At 42.2% G+C, this 12,887-nt stretch overlaps 2 protein-coding genes and 1 pseudogene across 7 annotated transcripts in view; 1 reads left to right on the top strand and 2 right to left on the bottom strand.

The window, feature by feature from the left end:
• Nucleotides 1–316: 316 nt before the first annotated feature.
• LOC105563640 lies at nucleotides 317–8,140 on the bottom strand. Of its 2 annotated transcripts, none has more exons than XM_012015393.1 (6): nucleotides 8,061–8,140; nucleotides 3,788–3,882; nucleotides 3,551–3,650; nucleotides 1,508–1,695; nucleotides 1,377–1,427; nucleotides 317–1,305 (listed from the first exon to the last, which is right to left on the bottom strand). In XM_012015393.1, exons 2-6 carry the CDS (start codon nucleotides 3,872–3,874, stop codon nucleotides 1,222–1,224), a joined length of 510 nt encoding a protein of 169 aa, XP_011870783.1. In that variant the 5' UTR covers nucleotides 3,875–3,882; nucleotides 8,061–8,140; the 3' UTR covers nucleotides 317–1,221. The 2 variants fall into 2 exon arrangements, with proteins under 2 accessions (XP_011870783.1, XP_011870782.1); XM_012015392.1 differs by lacking the exon at nucleotides 8,061–8,140 and adding an exon at nucleotides 4,465–4,666.
• A 2,554-nt stretch (nucleotides 8,141–10,694) lies between these two features.
• Nucleotides 10,695–11,418, bottom strand: LOC105563656 (annotated as a pseudogene).
• Nucleotides 11,419–12,672: 1,254 nt separating this feature from the next.
• Nucleotides 12,673–12,887, top strand: part of LOC105563639 (rho guanine nucleotide exchange factor 17) — an 81,653-nt gene continuing 81,438 nt past the window's right edge. For all 5 annotated transcript variants that reach the window (XR_001009053.1, XM_012015391.1, XM_012015390.1 and 2 more), the window contains exon 1: nucleotides 12,673–12,705. The gene's annotated coding sequence lies outside the window, so the exon portion shown is untranslated. The remainder of the gene's footprint in view (nucleotides 12,706–12,887) is intronic.

Raw genomic sequence — 12,887 nt, 5'->3', positions numbered from 1 at the left:
TATAAGTATTTAAAAAATATATAAATTTTCTTATTATAAAATTGATCTTTTGTATTTCTATGTGAGAATATCGTTTGTAGATAAATTTCTTTCCTCGAATAAAGTGAATTGTCATGCCATCTACTGTGTAGCACAGGGAATATAAGAACTGTTGAAAGTAAAAGTTGTCAGTTATAATTTTTCTGCCAGCCGAAAGCGTATATTTGTAATTACAGAATCATTAAATATTATGTTATGCAGTAGGGACTTTGTATATCAGGAAGGAAGAATAATAATGTACGGAATTATATGCATTTTTTTAATGAAAGATAGTAATAATGGAATATTTATTTATTCTTAATATAAATTGCTTGTATAATATAAATAGATGCTTATTTCTATGTCGAGTAAGGATTTATAATATATAATTGGACTATTGCTGTAGAAAAAATAGTTCGTAGAAAAATTGTATAATCTCTCAACATGCTCAGAACAACGGTGGCCATGTAAAAAGACCTCCCTAGTGTAGCACAGTGCATTGGCTTAACGTTGGCCCAATTCAACCAAATATAGGGCCAAAGTTTAACCAACGTTTGTTCAATGCACTGTGCTACTAAGGCTAACACGAATTTCAACTAACATGATGCTTATTAGTATTATTTTGATTTGTTCAACGAGATTCTAAGCTTATTATGATGATCCGGACGGATATTTCAAAAGGCCTCTCTCAGTCTTTCGTCATGAAATAAAAAAAAAGCTTACCTTCTCATCGAGTAACTAGTTGTACATACATTATCGAAACTTAAGTAAAAAGGCGCTACGACATGATCAATGTTAATTGAACGTTACATATACGTAATAAATACAAAAATATAATTGAGTTTTGTTTAACGTAGCCTAAAATCTTTTATAAGATTCTTAAAAGCGTTATTAAAAATGAATACAGTCGAATGTACATTGTATTAAAAATACGTGTCATACAAATCTTCAAGATCCATTGTAAAGTGATCCTAACATTGTAAAAATATCTATAGATCGATGAAAAGGCGAATTCGCTTTCTTAGACGTCTGTTGAAACATTTCGAATGTATATATATATTAAAACGAATGGAGAACTTTACGTTATTATTAACAAATTCATGCATTCTTGCGTCGAGTTTACGAGCAAATGGAAATGGAGATTCTTCCTTACTTTGGTGGCAATAGATGTATACGCATTGCTGTTGTACATTGCACTTTCCTTCAAGGCCACAAAAGTTCTATGTTTGGAGACTGCAGCTTCGCAAATATTTTGTACATTGACAACACAACCAGCCAACAGTATATCTGTAAAAAATAAGGCGAGAGATACGAAGACCGGAAATAGTTTGAGTAACGCTGAAACGAAGCACACTTACGTTGTAAGACATCCAAAGCCAATTGCATAATGTCGCGAATACAGAGTCCAACTGAGGTAAAAACATAAAGAAGTGATATGATTGCAAGCTTTTATCGAACGACAACAGAGTCGTCAAAATAAAGAACTCACGTAAATATAATAACCGCCTAAGAGCCACAATCCGAAGACTAACTGGAACAAGCAAACGATGAACCATCCAACGAGCCAGGGCAATAACCATCCTCGTACACCTTCTTTTATGCCGTACACCATTAGCAAAGCGCATACGATCAACAGGAGCAGATAGAAGATGAAAAAGCCTCCGACAACTGGCATAGCTAAAAATTCGGACGTCTCTCAGTTTTTGAATAGAATACTAAAAATATTATAAATGTTAAAAGCCTATATATAAACTAGTAAAGTAATAAACTTATGAACTAATGAGATTAATTAAAAGCCCTAACAATTAATTTCTATTAGTTGAATACCGTATCTCTCTTTGAAGGGAAAAGATGAAGAGAAAAAGTTAATTGATTAATTTAAACATTTATATATTGCAACGAAAGTTATGAAAGGCGCACCGTTATAAATTTAAGTAATTTTCATAAAAAATTATGAACCATGGTCATTTCGACAGCTTTGGTAGATATAATATTAAGTAAATTTTATTTTATTTTACCTTAAAATGTTACGTAGAAATATTAGAAACAATAAAATTGAATCGATGAGTTGCAGAAACCATATGAGTCCAAAAGTTGTCTAAGGTCTATGATTTTGTCTAGAGTCAACAAGCTCATTTACGCCATAAAGTCGGTTTCAAACATTTCTGGACTCAGTGGTTTTTGTACCCATCGATTCAATTATATTCCAGCAAATAAATAAATAATTCGAGACTCTTAATGACCAAATTAGCAAGTAACAAGTAATAAAAGGTGTGCTTTAAGAATGTGTAAATTAACGTTAATCAATCTTTGATAACTAATAGAATATGTAATTGTCCATCGGACGTTTCGGCTCTGCTTCCAGCTATCAACGATAGCAGTTAAATGAATCTCACTCTCTAAGATGAAGCGTAAGTGAGTGCTTCAAGATTGGGTGATTAAAATGGTTTATTTTCCACGAGATAAGTGAAATTTGGCTAACGATCATAGTTTACAATGTGATCGAAATAGAAATGGCAATCGGAACTTGAACAGGGAAACATGAAATCACTTACCCATCAGCTTAGAGTGTCAGAGAATGAAATTCTATTATTTATATCTTGATAATGCAAAAGTTTGTAGGATTTTGTCTCTTTGTTTCGTATAAATGAACTTTCTGTCACTTTTGCTATTCGCATTAATCAGGAATTAGCATAAAACTTCGCATAAAACAGAAAAAGACCTTCGAAGTTCGTTGAGACAAGGTTGTGTGCGTCAATTGCATGCGTAGTTTCATATGCCAATAGATTTTTAGAGATCCTTAAGCCTGATCTACAATGTGCTCTTTGTGTCTAGAAACATTTTATCTCGTAGTCAACACTTTCCAAAAATTCATGTAAGCTGATAAATTCTACATTGTACAATTGTACATTGCTGATCAACTTTTTAAGCATATTAATTCGAACATAGAAATCTCTTTAAGTTGCCAGTAATAAATAACAATAATCAAGCTTTTTAGTCGACATTAACCGGCAAATGTTTTAATACAGAAAATTTATTGCGAAAAATATTGCCCAGGTTCAAACGAAGTTTAAAAAAAAAGGCTAAATCCCTTTCGCAAGGTCGTATCTCGATTTTACACAATTTCCGGGGTTTTCCTGTTTAAACACTCGTTCTGATCCTAAATGATTGTTTAAGCAGAAACATTGCGTAAAATCGAGATACGACCTTGCGAAAGAATCAGTCGATATTGTAGATCAGACTTTAGTCATCGCAAATGTTGAATCATCGATGCGGAAGTTGTACTTGTGATTCCCTAATGAACTCGTATACGATGTATTTCAGTTTTGTTTAAAAGTAAGAGTTGGAACGTTTTTCTATTTACGACTACCGCACTTCAACGTGTGTGACTAATAATTAAATCCTCTTCATCTCAGGGCAAATGCGCGAAAATCTTAGAAAATCCTTAAAGCGAGCTATGCCTGCGCAAGTTAGTCTCTTAAAATTTACATTTTCATTTAAAACACTGCCATTCGATTAATATCATACTTACATCCTCTTACATCGGCTTCGAATAACGGGTTGTACAGCTGCGTAGAATCGCCACCAGCCAGTTGATAGCATATCAGCGTAATCAACACTATACTGATTGCCTAAAAAGAAAATAAATATCGATTACTCGCGCAGTAAAGACTCTGCAGAGTCTTAAAGACGTATTCCGTTAGATATGATTCGCTACATCTAATTTTCCACGAAGCTTGTTAGTCTGCAATTAAGGGGCAGCACTCACCACTGTGTAAAACGCTATAGCCTTACAGCCGGTCTTAATGCTGTTCGACCAGATGCACGGCGACCAACAGGATTCCAAGATCGCCATTGTTTACACTGAAATCAAAGTTTGAATATGAGAGAACGTAAAGCGCGCTTCGAGCGTGATCTCGCCGACTGCGATGATGTTATTGAGCGGCCGTCGCAAAACTTGGGCGTCGACGCGCATCAGAGCTGCCAACGTAAATGCGTGTTGAGTGACCCGCACGTAGAAGCCTCGTCGGGATAGAAATCAAATCGCGTCAACGTGCAAAATCAATTCTACGTTCGAATAATCGCGCTACCGTACGCTTGCGACACTTGCTCAAACGCCGATCTCGAAGACGCGTCAAAAGTGCGCCGATAGTTGCTAGCGCTGCAGGCTCATGTTACACGAAGCGGAAAGGATTAATTCGGACGCGGACGTTGCATTTTGCTCGCGTAAAGTGGCCAAACGCGTGCAGAAATATTGATGCAAAAGTAGACTTTCAAACGAGACACGACACTGCCCGCCCCCCGGCGCGACATTGACGCCGAGACTCCGGATACCAGTCGCGCGTTCTCCGTCGCCATGGCACACGATGCGACGAGTCGATTCACGAGTCGAGCACCAGCACCGAGTTGTTTTCAAAAGTCGTCCCTCTCCCGCCTGTTACTCACGATTTCACGGGGGTGCGGACGAGAAAAGGTGATTTCAATCGGATTTCTCTCGCGAGCCTCGACTGCCGCCACGGTCACCAAGATTCGAATGCTCGAATCGCCTCGGGATAACAGCAGAACTGACAAACAGAGCCATACACGCGTCGCTGGACGTACGGTTAATGGCGTCGTGTCAATTGGAAACCCCCTCCACCTTGCGAACAGGTCACGATGCCGGCTGCTCCCTTTTCGTAAAGGCTCGTGGCAGAGAACGCTCCGTAAACGCTTAAGGCCCGGTTTCACCAAACGTCGCTTGGCTCTAATCTTGGTTTAATTAGTGTTTGTCTCTTTCTAAAGTAGGTAACAGTTGGAAAGAGACAGAGAACCAACTAAACTAAGCTCAAAGTTAAACAACGTTTGGCGAACAACCGGGCCTGAGATTGTCTTACGTAGACGTGAGGCAAGGCAGAGAAAAACTTACGTTGTGAAAGTCTAATGTATACGACTTGAGTTTTCCTCTGCCTTGCTCTATGTCTACGACTTAAGGCAGTCTTGAGCGTTTACGGATCGTTCTCTGCCATCAGTCTAAGGGCCTGAGCAGAATGACTGTCTTGTAAGACAATGTTTTGTGTTTTAAATGTTTGTCTTAAAGTAAGGACCTGAGCAGAATGGCTGTCTTGTACTCTTCAGACATAAAACAGTTATTGTGCATTACCTCAAGACAGAGGCTTAAAACGTAAAACATTGTCTTAAGGCTGTCTTAAGGGTATAAGACAACCATCCTGCTCAGGCCCTAACGCGTTGATCTACCAATGCTTTGAACAGTTGGCCAAGGATGCGATACACTGTAATACACAGTGGTTGCAATTTTGAAATTTTGAAGAAAGATTTTGAAATTTCAAAACATTTCTGCGTAATATACTTAATGATATTTCAAGTTCTTATTTGTTATTGCGTATGAACTCTTTCGTTTTACAAGAACTTTGCATTTCATAATTTTGTATTACAGAAGAGATTCTATTTTGAAGAAGCATTTTTCTGTTCTTCTTCTTATAAAACCAACATTTATAATAGTTATTTTATTATACAAAATCATAATATACCAAGATAAAAATCGAGCGTATTGTTAGCAAAGTATACAAAGAAAATAGAAAGAATCTTATTTTCCATAAATGGACAGCACATCCATCTTTTTCTTTACCAGTTCGTCAATTTGATAAGTTTACTAGCATAAAATTAATTTGAATTGATCCGCGTTTAGTGACACAGTGCGGCTGACGAAGAAATGTAACCAGAAATCGCTATATCGTGTCTGCGGCGCTTGATTTGAAATATGTGCCGTAGTCACATTCCTATCTTTTAAAGTGTGATCGTATTCACAATATATTTCACAGTGCCATTATTCAAAACGGTACATAAGATTTGGAAAAGGTTGAGAAATTAACTAAAACCGTTCAGCAATACAACAAATGGCCATCTGTGTAAAAATTAATGTCCTTTTTATCGCGCGCCACAAACTTGAACATTATCCGATGCAAAGAATGTAATATCCGTTCTACGTATCGTAACGCAATTGAATCCATATAAAGAGTAGTGCTGGAATTTATCAATTCACCTAACAAGCAGGTGCGACGAACTCGCTGTAGCAACGCTATCGCAATCTGTATTTGCACAGCGATTTACTATCTATTAATATCGCGGTGCAAGGTCAGTCTGGATAGAAATAGAAATGGCCACATTTATATCTCCTATTAAGCCGTGCGTTTGAAGAGTAGCGTGACATTACTTTGTAATTCGCTGCGCACTTGGGAGATCATAAAGTCCGTTGAACAGGCAATAATTTCCGTGACTTTTTACACCGTACGAGCTATTTCAGTAATTTTTTCTTTTTGCCGATAAACGGAAGGAAACCGTTCTGCGCGTTCGTAGATGTATTTGTAAAAATTGAACGGAAAGAAGGGAAACTGATTTTTTACCACGACAATTTATAAATGTATAATATAAATACATAAGTACGTATATAACGTGATAAGCACATATAAATATATAAGCACTGTCCTCCTCGAAATGAATGGTTTTTATCATTTATAATACTCTTGAGATAAACTCGCTGCAGTTGTCGCACTTATTATCGCGCCGTCTGCGTCATCGGTGATTAACCCGCGGAAAATGTAGCGCAACGGTTTCGTGTTACCTGGCCGCGGTTTCCGCAACAGATCGCCATTTTGGTGACCGCAGAAGGAAAACAGAAACTTATCCAGCTGAAACGAATCAAATAATTCGATTGTCGGGAGGAAAAATGCAGCTTGAACGTTGCAGGAAACGCGTTCTATTTCACGCGTATCGTTTTACGCGCGTTTCACGCCTTCACGAAGGGCGATGTAACTCAATCGAAATAAAATGAGCGAACAGTGACGCTCGAGGAAAAGTCGCCGCGGGGTCACGGGGATCGGTAAAATTTCTGGACGGGCACGTTCGAGCGTTTCCTTTTGTAATCGACGTACGCGAGTGATCAGAATGGTTTGTTGATTGGCCGTCATTGTCGGCCGGCCACGAGGAATTTCACGGGGCTCTATGAAATGATAAAATCCATTCACTCCGGGGAGGACAGTGCCTACACGCGTCTATAAATCCTCGCCAGTCATTCGGCGCAACAACGAATAGCGTAATGGATCCAGACGTTCGTCGAGATAGCGGTGCTCTAAGACGCCGTAGATCATCGACAAGCAGGATTAACGTCATTGGGATTAGCGATACTATAAGGTGCAAGATATACCCAGTCGGAAATCGGCATATGACGGAACGGGTAACGCAATACCGAACGACTGATCGTATCGGATAGTAAAGGAAAATCCTCTATAAAGCGATAGGGTTCTAATATGAGATAGCAGGTCTTCAACGTCCAAATTCAATCACAAATCTTTTTTCGCAACGATTACACGAACTAACAATGAACTTGCCGCTAAACGGATTTCACTCCAAGGGCAATAAATTCATGATGGAACCAACAGACGATGCTTAGCAGAAACTAGGAGCCTATCTCATAATAGGGGACTTTCCTCCAATAATAATGAAATTATTATTCAACTAAATTTTTAACTCGGTCCTTCAAGATATAAATCAAGCACAAGTGTAAACGGCCTTTAGGGCCAGGCACAGCCGGAGAGAGAGAGGTAGCCACTTAAATTACTATGTAAATCCATATACCGTATTATTATTATGCGATTAAACTATTATTGCTAATGCCGTAATTTCTCCTCGATATAGAAAATAGGTTTCTCTCTTTTAGAAAATATATGAATTATTGGGTGCCCCCAAGCCCTATTCTACTCCAGACGTACGGGGTTCTAAGTCGATCGTTGCCCTCCCGAGTAAACTCTCGAATGAGATCACTCGCGCTATTCATCAATATTCGCCCACCGATAGGTAATTCCAAGCTTCCCACTCCGGGCTATCGGGATATCGGTGGCGCCCAAACACGGACCAAGAGACGGGCCGCGTAGTCTTCTGCCGATGCCGGCTAGTCAGGAAGCTATAAATACATGTGTCTGTGTGCGTGTTATGCGTGCGTATAGATAGAGAAGACAGAGATCCCTCCGGTCCCCATTCTTCCGTACCATTTTCTACGATCGCCCGCTACCACAGCTCGGTTTCCCTCGCGGCGGCTCCGAGCTTCCTCAGCATCCGCTGGACCACCGTAAACTGCGCCTCTCGATTTAGGCGTCGGACTCGGAGCATCGCGCCAGCAGCACGCTCGCGCGCCACTGTCAACGTTGCCATCTTGTCGTGAAGTACTTGAACGGTGTCAATGGTTGGAATGAAGACAACTGTGGACTGGCAACGCTGCGGGAATCTTCAACCAACACCCGGCACGTGGCTCTACTCATGCCCCGGTCAAATTGAGCAAATCGGAATGATCAGCAAACCCAGCAGCCACTCCGTCGCGCCGCTTCTGCCGATCAACGTAAATGATTTCGCGCGCGTATCATGTGCGGCGATTAGCTTGTCCGGTGAGTTTATCGAGGATGGCTCGCAGCTTTTGGCTGACGCTTCTTCAGATCGTTCCGCATTAAACAATAGAACCGCGTTTAACGTAAATGTTACGAGAACACGTCAACGTTAAAAGACATGGCATTCTGTTAATTAATAATTTTAGGATAATATTTAGGACGAATATTTATAGTGGTGCTTAAGGAGATCCTTCAGCCATCTTTTTTACCGACACAGTCAAATACAGTTTTTGCGCTTGTAATTCTTTTTATTAGCTTTTATGTACAAAATAATACCAGGATAAGTTGCGGACCGCATAGCAGAACATTTTTATACTTGAAACACTCAGTTCAGAAGTCTAATAAAAAAAGATATTTGAAAATTTCCATTCGTAGTTCTAACTAAATTTGAAATTGGCTTTATAAAATTACAAAATTCTTCCACCCGATTAAAGTACGCATAAAGACAAAACGAGGGACAGTCGTACGTGATTGAGGTCAGCTAACCTCAATCATTTATAAAGTGATATTTTTAATTTCTCTTCTTTTTTCATATAAAGTCGACTGTCCCTGGTGTTGTCTCTACGCGTACTTCAATCGTGTGGAAGAATTTTGCAATTTTATAAAGCCAATTTCAAATTTAGTTAGAACTACGAACTGAAACTTTTAAATGCTGATGTTATTTTTATTAAACTTCTGACCTGAGTGTTTCAAGTATGAAAATGTTCTGCTGTGCGGTTCACAACTTATCCTGGTATTACTTCGTGCATGGAAGCTAATAAAAAGAATTACAAGCGCAAAAACTATATTTGACTGTGTCGGTAAAAAAGATGGCTGAGGGATCCTCTTAATTGTTTGATTTAAATTTGCACTGAATGAAATTATGGTGCATATAAATGCAGTTATTGCAGGCGGGATTTAGATATCGGGTTTGTATCGCTGAGAGCGTTCAGACTTTAAAATTATTATCTTTGTGATAAAACTGTTATCGCGCCGCCCGTCTCGGTTGTTTAATTTTGCAATCAGCTGGTGTCTGGAACGGAAGATATTTCAGCGGCACATTATCTGACGCAGGAATGCGCTATTTGTTTGATTACCGAACCGAATTTGATGTAATTCCTCCGGTGCTCATAACTGCTCGAGTGAATTTGACGTACTCGGAGTACTAGAGTCACTCAAGTTGAACGAAGTAGCAGCATCAAAGGGAGAGATAGAGGGAGAGAGAGAGAGGGAGAGAGAGAGAGGGAGAGAGAGAGAGGTTGCGATATGCTATGTTCGCGTTAACTTTAATAATTTAACAATAAATCATATCAAACTGTCCCGATTTAACCATGAAAGGATCATTGAATGTATAAAACTGCAGACACATTAATACAAATGTTAATTTGTGAGATAAGAGACGAAGGAGAAGGTTTCTCCTCTATTTAAATATTCCTGAACGCGAACGCTCTCGTGAATTATCTGCGAATGGAAACACGACCCCTCGCACGTTCAGCCAACGACGCCAGATAGATACGCGGTCTGACAATGAGTCGAAGAGTTGATAACAGAATAAGATTCGTATCTGGGGACTGCAACCTCGTTGGCAAGACCTGAATTTAATGATTAAAGTTGGCCTTTTCAAAATATCTTCACACAACGCACGCGAGAAATGTTGCGAGAAGCTTAACGAGTGGATCATATTGAAATGCACATTACAATTGTTAAACTTGTTACAATTTACTTTCTTATTGACCGTCGCAATTACTTTCTATTATAATTCTTCACACAATTGTGTTTTATGTATTCGGAATTATGCTTGGAGTAACGTGAACGTTGTTTGAAAATCGACGCCCAGTAGAAAGTAGAACAATGATAAGTGAATTCGACTCAATAGAAACGAGGAAGTTTACAATTATCTTAGCGAGTCGGCTGTTATTAACAAAAGAAAATGTTATTGGTGTCTCAAGACTAAAATATCACGTGTTCTGGACATCGATCACGTGCTCCGAGATCGCGTGGAAATCACTTTGCTTGCGAAGCTAATAGTGGCGGAGGTCCACGCAGGTTACGTGACTAATATCTTAATATATATTCTGCGAAATATTTAGTCGGCGTGGCGCGGGAGCAGCCACGCGATGCGTTGTTTGAATCCGAGATCTCTCCCGCCCAAGCGAAATAAGAACCTCGACTGGAGGGGCCTGTGGACGCACGTTCGTGAGTTCTCGGTAGCACGAAGACTTTGTAAAATGAATTAAAAGAGATAAATTTTCGAAATAAGTGTTATAAATAAGGATTCCCTAAGGGAAAGGGTCGTAGCTCGCTACTCAAACTTGATAAGCTTACTTTCCCGTAAAGAATAATGTAACATTTGCGCCAATTGTACTCGCAATTTTGTGCACAATTGAGCGTCTGAAGCTGTCCGTGCAATTTGTGTAAAGTTTCCCCGACACAAGAAAAGTATGGTTTTTGATACCGAACGCGTGGTCGACAAGGAAAATCTCGGTGGTCCCCCGAGCCGCGAGCGCAGCATCTCGCGCGGTCGGCGACCACCTTTCGCCGAGGGAGAGTTAGCGCGAAGGGGGCATAGGAGGCCCCTCCGGTCAGATTAGGCCCCGTCGGGCCCCTCTCGCTCGCGCTCCGCGCCGTCGAAGTCGTTCCTTCGTGCCGGTTTGTGCTGTCGGGTCCGCCTTGCCTCGTGCATACGCGCCATGGTCTCTCGCGTCGAGTCGGACCAGCGTGATCGTGGTACCCAGCTGGATCTGGACGGCCGTTGGTTGGCCCCGTCGTCGGCGCTCGTGAAACGAAGCGGAGGCGAAGCGGTGCCACGGCCACGGCGCGAACTCGCGCGTCGTGTCGTCATTGCCGTCGTCGTCGTAGTCCTCGCCGTCAACGACAAATCGAGCCGAGCCCAGCGCGGACTCTTCGTATTCTCTCTGATGTAACCCCCTTCTCCCTGCATCGCGTGAAACCGCATCGCGGCCACCTTATACCGCTGCGATTACGCATACACTCGCTCCGAGAGCCGAGCGCCGAGCGGTCCCCGACGTCCGCGATCCCGTAGATCGCCCGCGATCGCCTGCGACGCGTCCTCGCGCGCGCGCGCGTCGCGAGTCCGCCGCCGGGACCGTTCCACGCTGATCGAGGCCGATTTCGTGCGTGCGTCTTTTGTGCGCGGCCCGTCTCGTCTTCACTCCGGCAGAGAAGGACGCGCGAGTTCTGTGAAACCTGTGAGTTCTCGTGCAGATACGCGTCCAGCGAGGCAGCGATCGAGAGGATTTTCGAAAGATTGCTTGGACCGGAGCTCCGTCGCGCCAATTGCAAGTTCTCGCTTGTGAATTTTACCCGCGTCGATTTTTCCCCCGATACTCGCCGAAGGCCAGAAATTGTGTTCAATTCTGCAGCGAGTGAAATCTTCAATTGAAAATTTTGCGCGTTAAAGGCGGCCAAAAACAAAAATGTTGATCGACAGAATATTTCTTCGTGTTAGGTGATTATTCCTTCGGACGATCGCAGGAGAAAGACGCGCGAGAGTGTAGAATCGGTGTCCGTCGACGGGATCGAAGTGAAGTGAGAAAGTACGACCTGGCGATTTGTATCGTGCGAAACCGTCTCCCGATATCGCGGAGCGAAAAGAGATTACTCCGACCATGTGAATCACGGACCATAATTCACGCGGAGCATCGCATTTCTATCGGACTTGGAGAACGCGTGCGAGGTCCTCGCAAATCAAGCCCCCAGTACAATTCAGATCGGACCGCTCCGCGGACTTAACGTTCCATTAAGTTGCGTCCGTAAAGTGGAAAAGTATCGCGTTTATCGCGATCGTAATTCACGGATTCTCTCTCGCGCGAGCGAAAGAAAGAGAGAGAGAGAGAGAGAGAGACTCGTGGCAACGCGATCAGGTGATAAACCGGGAAGAAACGGTCCAGAGGCAGAATCGGGTGGAAGTGAAGTATCTAGATTTGTAGAACGGCTACGTTGCGCCAATGTGTGCCACGGATATACGTAGTGCCAGTGCACGCGGTTGAGTAAGATTGCCTCGGTGATTTGACTGGATCTCTCCTTCGCGATCGAGATCGCTGATTTTCCCGTGCGACCGTCGCGAACGGCCGCGGTGAACGCGGGCGTATATCGAAAAGCCGCGGGTCTCCGAGCGCCCGGACGCTGGCGGTACGGCTCGCCGACGGATTTCTGATCATGGATCCGCACGCTGTCACCCAGAGATCGTTGACTTTCTCAGGTGGAATCGCGCGGAGGGCATCGGCGAAAGTATTTTCGATCGTCCGCAGAAGTAAGTCCTCTATTAATCTACTCTATGGCGTGGTGGAACCTTGCGCTGCACCGGAATGCGCGAACGTTGGACGCGAGGTACGGCTCGGTGGTCGCGGAGCGCGATAATTCGAACTTTATATTAGACGTGGGTCAGACTTGGAGAATTCGGGGACAAGCCGAGGTCGTTAATGAAACGTGAGA

The sequence above is a fragment of the Vollenhovia emeryi genome, unplaced genomic scaffold, assembly GCF_000949405.1.
Source record: "Vollenhovia emeryi isolate VEMERY1.0 unplaced genomic scaffold, V.emery_V1.0 DF939173.1, whole genome shotgun sequence".
In the NCBI taxonomy this organism is placed as follows: domain Eukaryota; kingdom Metazoa; phylum Arthropoda; class Insecta; order Hymenoptera; family Formicidae; genus Vollenhovia; species Vollenhovia emeryi.
The sequence above is the reverse complement of the archived record's forward strand: the minus strand, read 5'-3'. Positions and strand labels throughout refer to the sequence as shown.

Coding starts and splice junctions, on each gene's coding strand:
- LOC105563640 (XM_012015393.1), bottom strand. CDS start 3,874: ATGGCGATCTTGGAATCCTGTTGGTCGCCGTGCATCTGGTCGAACAGC. Junction 1,696..3,550: donor CGAAGCCGATGTAAGAGGAT/GTAAGTATGATA, acceptor CCGAATTTTTAG/CTATGCCAGTTGTCGGAGGC. Junction 1,428..1,507: donor TAGGCGGTTATTATATTTAC/GTGAGTTCTTTA, acceptor TTTTTACCTCAG/TTGGACTCTGTATTCGCGAC.